Source organism: Bactrocera dorsalis, chromosome 1 (genome assembly GCF_023373825.1).
Source record: "Bactrocera dorsalis isolate Fly_Bdor chromosome 1, ASM2337382v1, whole genome shotgun sequence".
Classification (NCBI taxonomy): domain Eukaryota; kingdom Metazoa; phylum Arthropoda; class Insecta; order Diptera; family Tephritidae; genus Bactrocera; species Bactrocera dorsalis.
The window spans coordinates 114,605,879-114,626,934 of NC_064303.1; the positions used below are offsets into that span (position 1 = coordinate 114,605,879).

Genomic DNA, 21,056 nt, shown 5'->3' on the forward strand with positions numbered 1-21,056 from the left:
TTGCGTGAATTCTTTCAAAACTAACTAAGTGATAACCTAAAAGTGAAGGCGGAAACAAGGTATGTGCCGCGTTTAACTGTGTTTGTGTGTAAATGTAATTATGTGTAAGGTTGTTTCGAATGTTCTGAAAGGTCGCTGATAAGATCTTAAATTAGCGATAAAAATTGCAACATTAAGAACACATTAGAAGTTCATTCGGAGTTTGATAAAAAAATGTTTTCTCCTTATATGACCTCGAACTAACGAACTAAATTGCTTGTTATGGTAAGATGACTATCGTTACAAGATTTTACTAGATACCTTTTGAAGGTCCGAGAGTTGCTTAAAACCGCATTCATTTATCTTCATTCACGTTGGTTGAAATAGCTGATTCCTGGAACTGATTCCACAAAAATTTTCTGAATTGTGGTTTTGTTGATTCCACGAGGGAAAATATATATAGGACAGTAACGCGACACAATACCCAAATCTATGTATGTAATTCTCAAATATACCTGATATGGCCTAATAAGTGTTTAAGAAAGACAATTTTGAAAACGTTTTCGCGAATCGGAACATCTTGAGGTAAACGATTACATCGTGATAAAAATGCTCCACGTTTAACTGACTTCAGGATTTTCAGCGGCATGTCTTCGCAGCGAAATTTTAATGTAATCACTATTGGATGAAAGGTTCCAACTACTAATTTTACCTTCAAACCCCTTAGGATTTCAAGGCAACAATTGTGAACAGTCTAAATTTATTTCTCTTAGAAACAGCAATATCAAGTGGTGTTGAATGCTTTCATTTAAATGCCTCTGCTTGTGTATTCCACAAAAAATTCAGAATAAATATTAACGCTTGACTGCAGAAAAGTTCGTTACTTAAATGCAAACATGTAAATAAATAGATTTTTGTTATGAATGACATTCGGAAATACACAGACCACGCCAACAACCATCTGCACATACACACTAGTTGCTCTTAGGGCTGTGCTAAAATAATTACCTGCCGAAACTTCGCAACCACACAAACCTAAACTTTGACTGCTGTGTACATTTCATCCAACCATAACATATACATATGTATGTATGTACCCTCTTTTATGTTGCTTTGTGAATATTTTGATTCCGCCACCAGCGACTAGTTTTCTAAACAACCACAAATAGCTGACTCTGAAAACAAGCTGTTTTGAGTTGTGTTGTTGATACCGCTAGCATATAGCATCTGACGAACATATGAAACACACACATGCAAAAAGAAGAAGAGCTCTGCACTAATTATAATTATTATTTACTACACGAGTGTACTCGATGTGGTGGAATTCTTAGAAAGCGAACGCTCTTCTGCAATAAATGCAACAAATATTTGCTGAAAGAACTGTGTAGCCTTCGGGCGTTTCGGTTTTTGATTAATTAGTGCATGTTTGTTGAAACGTTGCAAGACCCAAAATAAAGTTGGCGAAAACTCCTACGGTCTGTACACAATAACTTTTGATTTTGTAAAATATTTTTACAATGTAATTCAATTAATTTAAACCTGGTTATCTCGCCCGTTACCATAACAATGAAAACTCAATTGGTGTAAAGCCGAATTAATTCATAATAGAGCAGATTTTTATATCCACACAGGGTATTAAGTTGGCCACGATGTTTGTAACATACAAAACAAAAAAACGTTGGAAACCCCATATGTATGTACGTGTGTATATAAATCATTAGAGTGGCGAGCTGAGTCGATTTAACCATGCTCGTCTGTCTGTCTATCCGTCCGTCAGTCTGTCGGTATATAAGCGAACTAGTCCTACAATTTTTGAGATATGTAGATGCAATTTGCACATGTATTCATTTGTTGGAACCACCGATATCGGACAAGTAAAGCATATACTATGTAGCTGCCATACAAACTGACCGATGTATGACCGAATATGTGGACCCCAGTATCCACAGTTGAATTTTGACCGAAAATATCTGTATATAATTGAAATTCAAAGAAAACCTTTAACTGATAATAATATCTCTGCTTATCAATAATGAATCGGGTCAACACTACCCTGAGCCACCATATACCTAATGTAAAGATTTTCGAATTTCCGAGTGACTTTATACCGCCCTTTTCGGCCAATATGTGAGTTCTCTAAATGAAAATGAGAGTGCGTGTTTCCACATAAGAGTGAATCTTTGTGCCTAAAATATATAAAATTGGGCGAAAACTTGACCTAGCTGCCATATAACTTCGAATATAACTTTCGAATATCCGGTTAACTTTACTCCATACGATAGGTGAGTGTATGTGAGGTACCCTGCTGAAACTCAGGGAACATTTTTTTAGTATGTAATATGATAAAAGCTAATACATAAAAGGGGGTTGATATTACCCCAACTCCCATACACTACATACTCATACATATGTATAATGACTTTCGTTTTGCTTAGATTTCGATCCTCTGGTTGACGTTTTACACCTTAACGTGTGTATGTATTTTCCTGGTGTTGATTCCTGCAATTTGCAAGAGTATAAAATGTTCGGTTGCACCCGAATTTAGCACTTCCTTACTTGGGTTTTGTTAATATTTTCTTTTGTTTTTGGTAAAAAATAGAATGAATTTGCTTGCTGCTTCTCTTTCTACTTATTGCAAAGCGTTTTTCTTGTTTAATTTTCAACATTTTTAGTACATCTGTGTTTAATTCAGCCATTTGGCTTATTGTTTATTGTTTCCATTCGATTTTGCAAACATATTGATTTTAATGTAACTGCGTCTGTTCCACATTCATCACAAAAACCCGTTCCACTTACATACACCAACACACAAACACACACGCACTGGGGCTTACATGAGAACATATGCGCAGAAAAAGTAGATAAAGCTCGATGCATGTAAAGGAAATATCTCGAAAATAATACGTTTCATTAATCGAATCGAAATTGACAAAAAACAGAAACCCCGTGCCATGTTTTCGGATTATTTTTTGCATTCCTTCAATAAAATATTGCATGACAGTCTGCCATATACATATGTATGTGCAATACACACACATACACCTGCTAATACCGACACAGCGAATTTACAGCCATGCGAGGGGCTTAAAAGGTTTTACATGCAAAAAAACTAAAACTCTGCGCATATTAGAAAATATCAGCAACAACAACGCGGCGGAATAATGCAGTAAAAATATAACTCGTATTTTCAATTAATATTTCGATTTCATAAAAAACTTATTTTGATTTATAATTGCTTTATCTTTTAATTGATAGAAATCGGCTTAAAGCGTTGCAAAATATTGCTTTCATAAATTACAGTAAATTCGAAAAAACACTGTTTGTGCTTTCGATAATGATAATGGCGCGATTTGCCTGTCATAAATATTTAATGTAACGGAATTAGTAGGGAAAAAACACGGTGGACTGCAGTGTAGGTATGATGAAGAACAATTTAAGTGGATTTAGTTTTATACATTTTAATCCGTGATCTCTTAAAGTAGTGGCATTTTAGAAAAAATTAACACAAAAAAGTTTATTTCACTGACGCCAAACCTTTAAAAACTCATTTAATGTAGATAGTGCATAAATGCACTGATGATTTTGCTCACATTTTTAGATAATGACAAATATTTGTGTGTGTGGGAGTCTAAATGAGAGTTTTTAGTACCGTTTTGGCAGAAAAGTTCGTTGCTTACTTTTGAGAAACGAAATATTGGGTAGTCGAAAAAGTATTTTCGTCATCGTCTCCGTAAGTTTCACAAAATTCATGGGTGGCTTCCGTGGCATTGTTCCTTTTTTATACAAAAATTTCAAAATACAAGGAATTTCTTCATTATTTTCGCTCAGTTTTCAACTGCTGTAACCTTCATTCAACTTCCCCGAATTTAATTTTTTTTGGTTAGATGAAGCTTAAAATCTCACCTTTCCAACACTATATGGTATGACACAATGTGATTGGTAGCACTGGAAATATAATGACAAAATACGAAAATACTTTTTCGACTACCCAATATCCAATATTTACTGCAATAGTATAGCTTAACATAATCCGTTATATTTTAGTCGAACTTTGGAGTGAACTGCTCTTTAATCAAATATTTATTTTCTCACCTGTTTCCTTGTTCTCTTTGCAGCGATAAACAATTTCAGTTCGGTGCAAGCGGACGAAGAAAACTTGGTAGTCGTTAGTATTGGTGATAACAGCACCCACAACGATCCTGATCAGAACACTAGCAACATCAACAACAACAGTTCTCCACTAGTAAGCAGCAGTTGCAGGAACTACAACAACAACAACACGCTCATAAATCTCTTCGATAAACATTGCGGCGACGGCGACAGCAACAGCAAGACCAACCGCCATACAGGTAGCAGCAACAAAACGCACTGCGACAAGCACAACAACAACGCTGTCAATACATTTCGTCCGCTGAAGGAGCACCAGACGCACGTCGGACGTGATAGCGGCAGCCGTGCCACGTGTTGTCATCTCGAAGCCGGCAACAACAGCGACAAAGTCAATTGCATTAGCATCAGCAGTGATAACAACAACCACAACAGGAATATAAATAACAGTAGGAATATTAACGCCAGCAACAGGAGCAGCAACAGAAGGAAAATGCGCCGCAATGTGAAATTCATTGTTTTTGTAAGCATCATTTGGATATTCGTCATGGTTTACTACTTTCAGTCCAGCACGGAAAAGGTGAGTAACTGTAAAGCAAGCCCCTCTTCAATCATGTCTATCTGATATCTGGCCGCTCATCAGTCACGGCATTCTTTTCTGTTGTGGTCTTCTCACACACATACACACACTGTACTTGTAAATTGCATTCACTTTGCGATTTTCCTTCCGCCTTCACACCGCTAGTCTGCCTCCATGTCAAATTGCATAATCGCGCATATTCATGGCCATTCATTATTCACCGACTACTCGCTCCTGACATTTCATCCATAACACCGTGAACAGAGACAGGAAGAGGCTGCCACTTCAACGAGGTGCCGATGGGCTGGCGGACGGACACCGAATTCATTTGCATTTATGCTGGGCATTGCACCCGTCACGGCAGCTAACGAAGGCAGTCGGCAGCAACAATGACTAAAATTATCAAACAAAATCGTTTGTTTCTTTTTTTTACCGATATTTGTTATATTCTACAATTTGGAATGCTGAATAAAAGTGGTGTAGGTCTTTTGTGTTTTGCCTCACGGTGCGTGGAACGATCGATAGTAAATGATCATCGCATCGAGCAGCTCTCTCGCTCTGTCAGTCTTTTTGTCGCTCTCACATTGCCCAACAAGTATTCTTTTATTCATTAAACCAACCGCCTACATTTGAGTTGTGTTCTTCTTCAATTATCCGATTAAAATTCCAATGAGGAAAATGCAAATCAGAAATGGCAAACCGCTACCTATAAGGCACACACAACCGCCAACAACAGCAATTTGACAGTTACCGCAATAGCGGCTAGTGACTGCTCAAGTCAAGTTGGTGGAATTTTTTAGTAGCTTCAATAATTGGCAACAACAATGCGGCGCCCTCAACTCAAAGCCCAACGAAGCAGAAACTCGAAAGAGCTCGGCAGTGAAACATCGAACTAATCAGTTTAGAACTAAAACTCACTGGATGAAATCCACCCCACTAAAAAAGCATCAAACCGATGATTAAAGTTGATTCAGAACGAGGGCGAATCAATATTTTTTAAACATTGAGGGCCCAGTTCGTATATAATTCGTTGAAGAGAAAATAATTGAAAATAAAACAGAGTATCTGTTTGTAAAATGTTTGAGGCCAATACGTATCTAACTAAAACCTGACAATTGACATCTAGGAGTAATCAATTACTAACAAAATACTGATACTTGACTAGAAAAAAGCTAATCTACCGACTAGTTATGCTTTGGGTTCAAACTGGTAAGGAACCGGTTAATAGCTAGTTATTTTCACTGCAGGCAGCATTCAGCATACATTTTAGTATAAACCTATATATACAAACATTACACATACACATAAGAACAGGTGGGTCGTCATGCTTGACTTAAGAACTCTTGTAAACGTAAATACATGTATACACATAAGTATACATACATAAGTACACATGCAAGTACGCAGTCGCTTCAATATTCTGCTCACTTGTAGCACACTTACGGCCACTTTGGCCAACAACAGTAAATGTAATTTCCAGTAGCCAAACCCAAAGCTAAACAACGAAAAGTTTCGAAACCAAAGACACGAGAATTCGCCACAAAGCAAAATAAACACAAGAAACTAAAGAAACAAATGAGCGAAAGTATACAAGAAGCTCGTGCAAGAGTTCTATTAACAACAATTTTATTAACCAAATGTTGTTGTTATGTGAAATACAGATTTTTATGAAGTGTCCTTCGAAATTTAGCAAGACTTCTTTTGTACTTATTTGCATTCCATACATATTTAAGAACACACATGTAGCAAAGTTGATACAGAACAGTGGATTGTTCTACGATGGTCATAAATGACTCCTTCTGACTTTCGCTTGTGGCATCCGTCGGTAAAATTTTGACCGAAAAGTGCTTGTACTCGTAAATAAAAGCACATGCTGTAACTATCCAGAGCTCACCTGACTCGTGTTTAGCAAATCTGTTGAAAAGAAGTTCTACTGTCATTGGACAAATTTTCAGTTCTCTATGACTCAAGTTAAAATAGTTCTTTCTACTCCCTCTGATACTAAGTTAAGATAATCTTCTGGGAAATTTTCTTCAAATACTAGGTTGATTAAGTTCATTTATTTTCCTAATGCTCAATAATTGAAATGCTTTTTCACTTTAAGAACTATCTCTATTTACTAAAAACACTGTCCGTACTCAAACCGTAATAATCACCACAATTTCTCATTGCTTCCCCGCTTTCTTTCAAAGTAGAGTTTATGTAAGAAGCTAAACTTATAATTTATGGTCCACTTAGTTAACAAGATTCGCTGGTATCTGTGTATTGAAATGTCAAAGTTAGGCAACAAACGTCGGTTGCGTTGATTTCCCCCCATCAACGATTTCACATTTCAATCAGTATCACAATGCACAAGCATAAATCAAAAATTCGCGAAATCAAACAAAAGATTGGCAATAAATCGCAATTCATGGAAAGGTTTTGAGCAAAGTCACAAACACTCGAACAATCGAGCATTCGAGCAATCGAGTGTTCCTAAAACCCAATAAAAGTTTAGCAAATTGCAAATCGAAGTGGAGGCAGAGACAAAATCGGGCGCTCCTCAGTTGGAGGACAAACGGCTCGGGCTCATAATCATATCATCAACGGCGATAGCAACAACAATGGCAGCACCAAATTGAGCCAAACAATAAAGACAATGCGGACTAAGCAGCAACTTGAACTCGCCGCCGCCGCCGCCGATTATTGGCCATTCACAACGCCAAATGCGATCGACAGTTATAAATTTGTTTGTCTGGCGAATGTGTGCGCCAGCGGATATCGGCAAGCTTTACGGTTTTTGGTTATTGATTTGCGTTTTTGGTGCAAATGTTGCGAAACTTGAAAGCCACCAATGAATTTTGTTTATTTCTCATTTTCGGCGCTTGGAAGCCTTGGCTTGGGTTCGCATGTTTACTTGCATGGTGGTTGTTGTTGTTTCGCGTCTCTATCGAATTGTCATACATACTCGTATTGTGTGGCAACATTAACTTTGGGTAGCAAAGCGCCACCACAAAACTTCCCGTTCACGATGGCAGATACGAGTATTGGCGAATCTATGGGTCCATTTCCCAATTTAGCCGCTGGTCCGGCGGGCTTTGACTGGATATTCAAGGAAATGCGCGACGAAAATGCATCTGTACTCGCACGTCAATAACAGTTATGTGCACACGCACACACACCTACTTGTTTGAAGCTCAGCTGCGGCTTGTCGTTTGTGGTCGCTAAGCACAGAGCAGCTGCGGCAAGTTTGGAAGCAGCCTTTCACTTTCAAACGGCCGAAAAGAAAGAGCCGCTTAGAAACAATAAACGACGACTTTTTGGTAATGCGTTTCTATGCGCTTGTATGTGTGTGTCGATGTGCATGGCGGCATGTGTGTGTGCTTGGTAGCCCGAAAAAGTCGTGATACTCAGCGACCCAAAAGACACAACAACAAAGCCAAAGCCAGCGGAGCGTACCAGCTAGGCAACCAAACGGGCCGGCGGCAATAAATCTTACAGCAGTTAGTTTTTGCTCTGTTTTCCATTTTATTTAGCTTCATTGTTTTTGCTATTTTCGTCATTCATTCGGTTGCCGAAAATTTAAATTAAAACACACATGCGCTTCGTTACACAGCCACACATTCCCGCTGCAGTGCACTCAGGGCGGCCCCCTACCCGCCTCCCTCCCACTTACGTCGTGTGGCCTTTGCTCGTTTGCATATTCACGATCACGAACACACACACACACCTTCACGAGCGAGCGCTGCCAAGGGGCAAAAAGAGAAAACAGGTTAATTCGCTTGTACGATTCCATTATTTTCATTTGTAAATTTTGTCTGGTGGACACTTGAACTCTTCCACCAGCGAAATAATTTATCGTGTGGCGCTCGCTTGCCAACGAGCGCAAAAAGGCAGAAAGAAAAGTAAACGAAAGCAATTAAATATCTTGCGAAATCGAGACAGTCATAAGTATGAGCATTACATATGCGGTTGTGTGTATGTGTGTGTGTGCCACATTCCGCAATTAGTATTTCTAAGTGGCGCTATACTAACTGTGCGCACAGCATTTGTTCACTTGAGAAATCGCCACTAATTTTCGAATATTCAAAAGCTCTTGAGCACCATTTTTGTTGCTTTTGTTGCGTTCAGAAGACAACAACAAAGCGCCAAAGTCCCAGCTATGGTTAAATAATATCGGCCGGCACAGTTGTGCCTTATACAAACACACTTTAATTTTTTGTTTTTGTTTTTCGTTTTTATTAATCAGCCGTTATTATATTATTTTTTTTGTTGTTTTTTCATTTTAATGATTGTCGTGCACCTTCGTATTTTACCGCTTATCGCATCATAAATTTCAGCTGATTAAGTAGCAACATGTGTACGTCATCGACCAAAACGACAACAACGCAACACCACAACAATAAAAACAATAACAATACGCGACAGTGGGACAATTAATGTCCGCAGCATTGTTGTTAGTGGCTTCACAAAATAGTATAACTGTCATTGCCACCGTTGTTGCTGCCATTGTGGTGGCGGTGGATGTTGCCACCATTATCTCTTTCAGCGGCAAGGCGATGCAAAGGCGGAAAAGTGTGAACAATCGCAACTCCGAGCATACCGACAGACATACACACACCCATACAGACGCATTGCAGCAACATTTGTAATCGTGTTGCCACTCTTTATGTATTCATTAATGTTTTGTCATAATTCGCTGTTGTTGTTGGCGTTATTGCCGTTGCTGTTAATTTGCGTGTTTTTGTTGAGCAATAAATTCATAGTCGCTGTCATAATTCGGTGCAATTCGCTGTTTGATTTATGCGACAGTCAGCTGTTGTCACCAACACCACACCGCGACCGCCGACACTGAGGCCGGTGCCACCGCCACTGACTCATTGGCCCACTGCTGGGGCTGGTATTGTTGTTTGTATAGTTGTTGTTATAGCAGATACCATTCGCATTGTTGTTGTTGTTGGCATTTTCCGCGCTTTACGCATTGTTATCTCTATTCGTCATTGTTGCCCGGTGTAAATGTTTAATTGATATTGTTGTTGTTGTTAATACATTAACTGGGATTAAATACACCAGCTATAAGCCCCTGTTTGGGTGCGTGTGTGTTCTCTGGGTGATAATCATAATACAGTAATAAGCTTAAATTCATGTTGAATACAAATATATATGCGTGTGTGTATGTATTTTTGTATATTGCAACAAAGTGTACGCTTGACTGCGTAAGCAGCAATGAATGCGCTGCCGCTAGAGCGATGCCCATATTCTGCATTGTAATCCATTGGATCAAGACAGATCTATGGACGCCGGCCGATCGTAGCATAAAACAACAACAACAAATTAACTATAAGCGGATAACATTTCGCCGATATTTCGGTAAAGTGTTGCACCGCAAGTGTGAGTGGAGTTTTGAAAATGAAGTGTGATATCAAAGCACCGAAAAGAACTCGTACATCTTCCAATGAAATTATTGGATTTTAAAATAAAAATAAATAATCAACAACAAAGTCCTTCAAAATCAAGTAGAAATACTCTGAAGTTGGAGGAGGGACTGTGTCAAGATTTTCGCGACGACTATAAAGAATGTCAACATTTTTCCAAAATGCGAGCTGAGAGGAAAATAATCAAAAGATTCCTTCGAATCGCTCTCGAAACTCCCCACAAACAAAGCTTAGTATTCTAAACAGGCAAGAAGTAAGATTCAGCAAGCTGCAGCTTGATGCTGAAGTGGCAAGACAAATCCCGAGTTTCAATTTGGCGCAGCACAGCAGCAGTCGGTGCGGTATCCGTGGCATATGTTTTTATATATACTAAGTATGTGTGCATGCGTGATTATGGTAAATTCCCACCAGTGTAGTTGTGTCATTATGGATTTCGGTGGTTTCAGCTGATGGCAGGTGGGCGCGGCGGTGCAGAAGAGCGCGAACATGGAAATTAATTAAGGCTGCCAGTGGCTTCAGATGTCACTGAGGCTCGCAGAATATTAGAATTCAGATGTGTGGTCGCACCACCACCCGCCACCACCGTCTACTCGTCTACCTAATTGTGCGTGTGTGTGTGTGTGTGTATGCGTGGCAGTTTATTAAATGTCGGCTGCAATGTATCATTTGTTAATTACACAACAAACAAAACCAAAAGCCACAATAAATTTGCGATCCGCCAAGCAGAAGCCATGAAAAAATAATACAAAAATGAAAAAAAGAAAAAAACATAAAAAATTTACATCACAAATAAACAAGTGACAACGGCAAACAAGCCGCAAGCGCAATTACAGTCTCACAAAAACTATTTGTTTTTTGCTTGTCACAGTGTGGAGATGCCACATGTCGCAATTACAAATGTGGATCGCGAACAGCCCCACAGCCACGTAGCACACGGCCTTCGGAAGCTCATACTTTGGCGTCAATTGATTCGGAATTACGTGCAAGTTTATGTGCATACAATTAACATTGCTCGATATACATACATGTATGCGGGAATGTGTGTGTGTGTGTGGGTGCTCTCAATATAGTGGCGAACAATTAGGCATCCCACTTCGGTTGGCGGATATCGTTCCGCGGAGGGTGGCGCCTGTAGGCGTGTGACTTCGCTATTTAGGCGCTGCTGTTTGTTGCTTTTTTTGCTTTATTGAAATGACATTTATATCGCTTTGTTTGTATGCAAGCATCGCGCTTGTTTTCTTTGCTGTGAATCAGGCTTCATTTTTTCGATTTCTTGAGTATTTTGCTGAGCGAGGCAATTTGGATGCGCCTCTGGGTTATCGCTGACAATAAATACAAATATAATAACAAATTAGATCATCGTCTATAAAATTACTCATAATGAGACAATGTTATATAAATGTAGAAGCCGAACTTCAAGCCGACACTTAGAAGGGAGTGTTCCTTGAAATCAAATTGTGTATTGTTTCTAAGAAGAATAATAATCTCTATATATAGTGAATTCCAGCCGGGACCAGGCTTCCTGTCCAGTTAAAAGAGTTGTCTGCTTAAGAGATTGCACTTAATAGCCATCAAGAAATTGTGGGACAGGCCAGTCTGCCGGTTAATGGACTAGTCCGCTGAAAGAGCATCCGTTTAATAAAGTTTTCACTGTACAATAAGTCCGCCAGATATTTGTGGCTTCATGCACGAGTTTAACGATTTATATAAATTATATAGGAATTTACAACAGATGAATATCTGTTCGATGGTTTCAAAGCTTAGATAGCTTTTATGGATAATTATACCCTTATTTTGTGCTCATTTCGCTTTTCGGGCAAAACTATTGATATGGAAAGTGTTACTGGATTCTCAAACTTAGTATTTACACGAACTTTTCCAGGCGCATATTATAAATAAATATTGTTTATTATAAAAATTGTTTCCAAATGTGTCATTGCTGTTGTGATGGCAGACCACAATTCAAACGCCTTCCAAACATCTGAATTTCCTTCGAAAACCCGCTTGTATGGCAGAATGGATATCGCCGTATTTTAATTCAATCAGTTCAGCACAAAATGAATTAAGTCAGTGCCGTTCATTTATGAAATTCAATTACAACCAGGCAATAATCGCGTATTACTTGTGTACCCCGCTTTCAGTGAAACCTGCAGCCCATTGAGCCGCACTTGTCATGCCATGGATAATGGCGCCACTTCAATGGCGGGTAATCATAGGAAATGAAAGCGAAATGATTTTTTTTTTGTCGGACGAACAGCTGTCAAAACGTGGCATGTAAGAAAGAACGCGAGCCATGCCTACCGCCCACACGTCTCCGCCTCGTTTATTAACGGTAACGGTATTGTGTGCACCCACATTAACGGTGTTTTTCAATAATGCGTGGCAGCGACGTCGGGTGGCGGCGCATGAAAAGGCTAACTTCATTAATAAAGAAAATGCAAAAACAGCAGCAATTAATGCAGACGACAGCGTCGGTGGCAGCGTCGCATAATAACGGCTCAATTAATTACGTTTGGGCACATTTGATGGCCAATTAAGTTGTATGTGCGCCGCCGACGAGCAGCCGAGCGAGCTGTACGCAACTGACCGTGTCCGTGATGGAGCCGGGAGCCGGGAGCCGGGCGGCTTCTGGCTTGACAGCGGGCCCATTCGAAACGGCCATTGGTGGCAGCAGATGCGTAAATGGAAATCACATCATCAATAAAGCGCCGCCGAGCGCACCAGCAGGCAGCGTTATTGTTTTCATGTTCACCAACGCTCGTCACACACACGCGCAGTTGTTTGCATGTATGTGGGCCGTTGTTTTTGTGTGCGCATATGTGACTGTTTGCGTCGACGACGGCGGCATTTGGCAAATATTGCTCAACTTTTAACGCTCGCTTGCGCAGCTGTTGCTTTATTTCCATGTTGTTAAATATTTTCCACTGTTGTTGTTGTGGCGGCATTGCCTTTTTTCGTGAATTTTTTTATTTTAAACAAAGTTTCATTGTGTGATTTTATTAATTCAGGCGAACTCGTAAAAAAGGCGAAAGATCATGCGTGTGAGTATATGTATACATGTGTATGTGTATTAGTCCCAATATAGAAAATATTTTTATTTGCCGTCAGGTGTGAATATTGACAATGAAAAGTAACAACATGATATAGTCATCACCTCATAGAGCCTTGCAAAGGGTTGTACTGACCCGCTACTCTGGAATTCGCAGCAGAAAAATTATTATTTTTATTCCTTTTCAATTCCAAGGCTTCCTGTGTGCCGCTTTCTCATTGTGACTCCCACGGCTTATCACTTCAATGGGTGTTTACGTTTGATTTGCTAAGCGTTTCGAACCTCTGTCCCAACACCGCTTTGGCACGCACATTCGCACCCCAACGCGGCGACCCTGTAAACTTAGGCACACCGTGGCATTTGTACGCAATAGCCAAGCGCTAAATTTATATTCTATTTTTAGTGAATTAAACTTTTGTTATTTGCATTTTATTTGTGTTTGAGCTCATTTTTGATTTCAAATTAAAATTTTTCAAAGACGCACATGTGTCTGTTTACCATTGTTTGTGTAGCTGTGTGTGCACATTAATATATATTTTTTATTTTTTTGCTTTCGCTTTTGTACTCCACCTATTTGAAGCGCGGCGCTGAGCGCTGATTTGCAAATCTGATTTTGATTCGCATTTGATAATTTATGTCGCTCCAAATGAATAAAACGAGCACTCCATTTCATATTCGCTTCATTTTTGTTGCATTTTTGCCACAGCTGACCTTGATCGCCGGTGCTTTCAATGAGTCAGTTACTGGTGTGTGCTCTTTCCAGCTGATATCACAGCATCAATTAACTTTTTGCGCCGCGCACATTTTATTTACTATTTGTTGTTATTATCATTATTATTTTTTTGTGTTTTTTTTTCACTGTGAAACCTTTATTTTGTTGTATAGGGTGATTTTTTAAGAGCTTGATAACTTTTTTTTAAAAAAAAACGCATAAAATTTGCAAAATCTCATCGGTTCTTTATTTGAAACGTTAGATTGGTTCATGACATTTACTTTTTGAAGATAATTTCATTTAAATGTTGACCGCGGCTGCGTCTTAGGTGGTCCATTCGGAAAGTCCAATTTTGGGCAACTTTTTCGAGCATTTCGGCCGGAATAGCCCGAATTTCTTCGGAAATGTTGTCTTCCAAAGCTGGAATAGTTGCTGGCTTATTTCTGTAGACTTTAGACTTGACGTAGCCCCACAAAAAATAGTCTAAAGGCGTTAAATCGCATGATCTTGGTGGCCAACTTACGGGTCCTTTTCTTTAGATGAATTGTTGTCCGAAGTTTTCCCTCAAAATGGCCATAGAATCGCGAGCTGTGTGGCATGTAGCGCCATCTTGTTGAAACCACATGTCAACCAAGTTCAGTTCTTCCATTTTTGGCAACAAAAAGTTTGTTAGCATCGAACGATAGCGATCGCCATTCACCGTAACGTTGCGTCCAACAGCATCTTTGAAAAAATACGGTCCAATGATTCCACCAGCGTACAAACCACACCAAACAGTGCATTTTTCGGGATGCATGGGCAGTTCTTGAACGGCTTCTGGTTGCTCTTCACCCCAAATGCGGCAATTTTGCTTATTTACGTAGCCATTCAACCAGAAATGAGCCTCATCGCTGAACAAAATTTGTCGATAAACACATTTCGAACCGAACACTGATTTTGGTAATAAAATTCAATGATTTGCAAGCGTTGCTCGTTAGTAAGTCTATTCATGATGAAATGTCAAAGCATACTGAGCATCTTTCTCTTTGACACCATGTCTGAAATCCCACGTGATCTGTCAAATACTAATGCATGAAAATCCTAACCTCAAAAAAATCACCCGTTACAATAGTGATCACCCGGAGCAATTATTTTCCAGGCGATGACATTGACAGTGGAAAACTATTATTAAAATTGGCCTTCATGTTGACAACAACAGTAACAACAATGCAGAGTGATAATAAAATTTTTTATTTTGATGAAATCATATTATCTAAGTTTCAATAAATACCAATTACCTGTTTTATTGACGAGTTTTTGCAAATATTTTCATGGAGAGTGATTCGGCAAGCGCCAACAATGCTTTTTTGGCATTTTTTTTACTTCACCGTTGGATAGCTTTTGTTTGTTTTGATTTTTGACATTCAATAACAAAGCGTATCCGAAATTTTTTGAAAATTATTCAAACGACCTTTCAAATGTTCCGTTTTATTGGTTTGCTGAACCGTTTCCCTATCTGTGGTGCAGAAAGGTTGCGGAGAATATCTAAAATGTATATGGCATATTTTTTCAATTGAGAGCTTCGAACTAGAAAAAGCAAAAACCATGTGCTTTTATTCTTGCCGTTGTTGTTGGCAACACAGCCGCCAATTGCCGATTAATTCTAAAAGCGTTTAGCGCAATCTAAAAGCTAGAAGCCGCACAACAGCGTGTGGTAGCTGACGTGTGGTCTAAAACTCCAAACCGCAAATTCCACTCCCGTTGCTCCAACATACATACAGACATAATTCCAAATGCGCGCAGTCTTTAAAACACTGAATATTTGAAAATATTTATAGTTATTCGCCGTTGAGGTTATTTATTTATTTATTTAAATATTATAGGTGACCGTTTTTTATCGAGAATTTTTCTTATCGCGCTAAAATTACTTTAAACCACAGCCACATTGCCCAAACGCTTTCTATTAATTTCAGAATAATTATTACTACTTTCAAAACTGCTGTTTGCGGTTCTCTCAACAGATAACTAAAAATAATACCATGCATATGTTTGTATGTATGTATGCATATGCCATACAAGTATATCAATAAAATATTATACACAAAGATAATATCTTAGTTAAACTAATTGTATCGGCTGAAGGCCAGCAACCGTCATTTCAATCCACTGACCATCCGTCGGCACTGGATTCACTCGGCTTTCGTCTTCGTTGGCGCAACGGCTGTGACATTCCAAATGATTATTTTCCAAACAAATCCATTCCAAAGTCAAAGCTTTAAAAGCGCGACTGAATTGCGGGCTCCGGGTATTTAGAATTTCGATGGCACACAAATTAATATTCAACAAACGTGTTTCATGCATCCAGTTATTGGTTACTAGACCTGCCTATGTGCACATGTACATATTTACATACATATGTATGTCTATATAGGTAGTTGGGCCTAAAAGCAGGTTCAATTTCCGATAAGCCAAACTTGTCAACATTTTCGAATTTAATTTTGTTTTCGATTTCTATTCTAATTAGTTTTGCTGTGAATTTACTTTGCTTGTGTTGTTGCTGCTAGCTACCGTCTTTCTTCGACATTTATATACATAGATACTCGTACGTACACAAATGCATACATACATATGTATGCACATACTTGTTCTGCTGTCGTTTTCAATTTGAACGGGATTTTGGGCAATCAAAAATTCCAAAACTGCATCGAATAGATTAGAAAATCAAACTCGCTCGCCGCTGTGTGATCGAATATTCGGTTAGGCCGGCGTTAATACTACCTCACACACATTTGGTCATGTATTTACAAACATACATTCATTCACACAGACATATGCATATTTACGTAGGTATTCGCAGGCGAAAAGCGACCGTTACGTTTTTTTCGAAAATCATATTTAAGCAGAAACATGTTTTATGAATCTCAAAGCCATTAATTATCTACATTACCATTAGAATCACTCAAGATCAACTCATATATGTAGGTCCACCCTTTTCAGACTTTTGACGATATAGAAAAAACTAAAATTTCACATATTCCCCAGAATACACTAAAGATCAAATATGACCCGGACAAGTCTATATAAACCGTGCGCGGAAACTAAATCGGTGCAAAAATCTTTTTTGTTCAAGTGAAGTTCGGTCTCCACATGCCATTATGGTGCTTCTGTTTACAATGCCAACAGCTTTTCGGACGATTTTATAAACTGAACTGAGTACATCGTTTCCCACGATATAACACCCAAAACGAAAAGTCAGAAACCCTTAGAAGTATATAGAAATTATCAGCATAACCAGCTGAGCCAATTTAGGCATAAAGAGCTGTCCGTTCGTCTGTCTGTATATGTGCGAACTAGTCTCTCAGTTTTGGAGACATCGATCTTAAATTTTTCACACGTCCTTTTCTCACCAAGAAGCTGCTCAATTGTCGGAACGGCCGATATCGGACCGGTTTTGTTAGGAAACTTTGTATTTATGAATGGCATCCGATGCAACCGAAGTTAATCTTTTTCTTGTTACAAACCAAATATTATAATTTAAACTCAAGAAATCTACATACATATATATTTATGTACCAATAATTTTGTATTTACTTCAACTTGTACATATATATTAAAAATGACGCATATAAACTGCCGAAGGTGGTATGCTTATTTACTCTAATCTCTCTGTGAATTGAATCCGAATGAATAACTGTTCACCTAATTTTAACTTTTGCTCTACCTTTACTAATAGTTGAAGCTGAAACACAACGACTACCAGTTTCACAGGACGGATCTGCTATTGTGAGATTAATGCACACACATAGTCACTTTCCAATTTCAAAGTTAAAGAAATGGCCCATCACATCTTTCGGTATTTCCATATCTAAATATTTCTCAAGCGCTGTGAGCTAAGTCATTTGAGTGGCTCATTAATGCAAATCCCTGTCCATTGTTCCGTCCTTAATGTGAGAAAAAACAAATTACGTAATAAACATATGTACAATGTCAAGGCAACCCAGCAACTTGCGAAACAAAACACTTGGGATCAAAAAGGTATAAAACTTAAAACAATTTAACGGCTCATTTATTGCACTTCAGCTTGTACAACTCGGCTAATTTTGGATTCGGCTAAGCGTTTTTGCGCATACAGACTTACATACAATACTTACGCACGTACCCGCGTATATAAATGTGAAGGGTATTTAAGAATTGCAAAGAAAAAGATGATGAAATTAAAAACTTGGCAAAGTCTTAAATTTTTCGAACAAGCAAAAAAAACAAACTGTAATCCATTGCAACGCATAAATTTGGAAAAATTCAGCAGAAAAATTCGCCAAAAGTCTGAAAAGTTTAAAGCACAATTAATAATAGACGCTTGTAATTTAAAGAAAACAGCGGCAAACACTGGATAAAGCTTAAAGTGACACGCAATTTGTTTAAAAACGCATTAATCCCCTTTCAATGTAAGATTCTTTGTTTGTACAAGAACAAAAGGCGCAATTTTTTGTTAATCTTTTTCGGGTTACACTGAAGCCTTTGTATCTGTATTATATACTTTTTCAAGTGCCATTAAATGCTTAATTTGGGCAAACGGACATAAGCGAACAGTGTGTCTCCTGGTATTTTTGGCAACAGTTAATACGTATGGTACAAATTATTCGAGAAGAAATCGGAAAGTCATCTCAAACTGCTTGCCTTTCATCGGCCTTTTCAGGCAAAAAAACAAAAAAGTCCGGGGCCACATCTGGGCTGTAGGACGGCTGCGGAAGCGTTTGGATGCCGGCAATAAGCATCGTTTTCATTTTGGATTAGCTCATTCTTTTCTTTTCTGGGCAAGGAGACACCGGCCCTTCAAAAAGGCCTGGTGCCACCGAAACACACCACTTCTTGCTAAAGCCTGCTTGATCATATCAAATGACTCTGTCGCACATTTACCCAGTTTCAAATATAGTTGTACCTCTGCACAAATGAACGCTGCTTTTCCGGCTTGCACCACTCACAGAAACACGTTGCGCGAAAATGTTTGTCCCGAAATTCCAAGTTCTCGGAGGTAACTGACCAGCTGCTCGTTTATTAGCTAGGAACGCCCTATACCGGATCCAGTCAGTGAGCGCATGATCCGAAGTACACTCGCGGCGGAAGAAAATCAGTCCTAATCCTTTTTCCAGACAAACCCTGTATATGTAGACTAGATAGTGTGAAATGATCCACGATATATTCGACTATATTCCTGTTGACGCAAGATACATTGAATTGTATAGTGTATTATCCAGCCAACTTAATAAGTTACCAAATACCGGAGCCATTGAGCGTTGGCATATCAATACAAAAGAAGGCGTACCCTGTATTATCTTGCAACAGCCTGTAACGATGCATTATCATACCTGTTGAAAAGAGCTTCAACGAATGCTAACTGAGCGAAGCTTATTCACTCGCTGCTTTTTGCCACCAGTATCGTTCTTTCAACAGCCGACTGTAATAATTACGCTGCCACTTAATTTACATAAACACAAAAAACAGTTCATTCACAGCTGCAGAGAAAGTAGTTATCCAACAGTGCTTGTAGTTTGGCCACTGCGACACACCGCCACCGGAGAGATAAGCATTAGAAATAATTAACAGGCCAGGAGCTCACCGGCGGCAGGCGCAAAGCCAACACGTCGGCATAGTTTTAAATGTGTGCCGCAGTGGCAATTACTCGTGTTTGGCCAGCACGCGGCCGCAACAAAACTCCGAGTGCTAAACGCGAAGCGAGGAAGAGAAATGAGAAATAATTTACGCGAAATATGTAAAACCCAGTGACCTACTGACCCCTGACTGCTGGCTGCTGACCGAAGCGCTGAAGAGCCAAGAAAGATGTCAGCAAGCCCCTTGACAGGTTAGCCAGTTGGAGGTGGAAAGGTAATTGCAAAAAAAATCATTTTGAAAAAGCTGAAATGCGTCACTTTTGACTTTTGTATGCCTTAAAATAAAGCAACAACAACTGTTTGTTGTTATTTACTCTAATGCTTAGAAATGAGCGCAGATCTCAACGGAACAAAAGTAGTCACTATAACTTTGTAAATCCACAAATCCCCGCAAGGTAGCGGGGTAGCGGAGCGGAGAGCCCGCCTTAATCTCATGAAAAATTGAAAACTGGGTGATGGGTCAACAGTTCAACTACTGTAAGAGCAAATAAAACACTAGTGCCTGGTTGGTGCGGGTGGACACAACACAATTTGTAGTAATGTCGCGCAAATTTAATAAGTCACTAGGGCTTACGATAACCCCTCGAATGAGATGCTGCTTATCTTGGAGATATTACGCCATTTTGTTAGGTTGAAAAGGGCAAAAAGACGTCACAAAGTCTACAATAGTAATCTTGGTGGCAATCACAACGAGCCATTACTAGCTCATAGTGGCTTAAACGAGGCGAATTTGACAACTGTGTCTGCTCCCATAAACATGAATAATTAGTGAAAAATGAGGTTAAGTGGTAGGTCAAACGATATATTAAATTCGGGTTTACATAAGAAAAGCGGAACCGGAAGTTTAAGGAAACTCACTTTTAAATCATGAAATCAATATTTTCTGATGGAAGTTCTCCAAACCTAATTTTGTTAACAGAAAGCTACAGCTCGAGATACCACATCATATATAATTATTTGCTGTTGAAGCAAACATGCATCATCACGTAAATTTTGGAAGAAACACAGACAAAATAGCAAATAACGAAGTGAGAAACAAACAATAAGTGTGGCACTTACCGCTGCTTGTCGACACGCCGACGGCACAAGCTCTTCACAACCCAAGCCATAAGCGCCGCTGACAGCAGCCAGCCGCTCAGCATACCAACAGTCATCAGCAGCAGCAGCAGCTGCCATCATTAGCGAGCAAATGGTAATCAGCAATTTCGTGGCACAGGTCCACGGCAAGCGACAGAGGGAAGAGACAACGAATAAATTTAAATGAAGCAAACACGAAGCCAACGAGATGAAGAAAATTTATGGTCAAGAAAAATATGAAATTCGAAACGAAGTCATAAAATGAAACCTCACTGCCAACTGAAGCATCACAAGATAAAGCCGAGAATGAGCAACCGAAATCAAGTGGGGTGATGGGAACTTAGAAAGCTCACGGAAGGGGCTAACCATTGGAAGAGCAGCAGGGCAATGAAGTAGGAAGCGATGGAGAGGCAGCGGCAGTGGCAGCGACCAAATGACAAGGTCGTTTGTAGCGAATTTTCTTACGCAACGAAAACACATCCGACGGCGA

The 21,056-nt window shown here is 39.2% G+C and overlaps 1 protein-coding gene across 1 annotated transcript in view; it reads left to right on the plus strand.

Annotated features, from left to right (window-relative positions):
* LOC105229249 (polypeptide N-acetylgalactosaminyltransferase 2) overlaps positions 1 to 21,056 on the plus strand; it is a 72,920-nt gene that overhangs the window by 14,994 nt on the left and 36,870 nt on the right. The window contains exon 2 of the mRNA XM_011209392.4: positions 4,095 to 4,666. Within this exon, the coding sequence (XP_011207694.2) occupies positions 4,095 to 4,666 (572 nt within the window). The remainder of the gene's footprint in view (positions 1 to 4,094; positions 4,667 to 21,056) is intronic.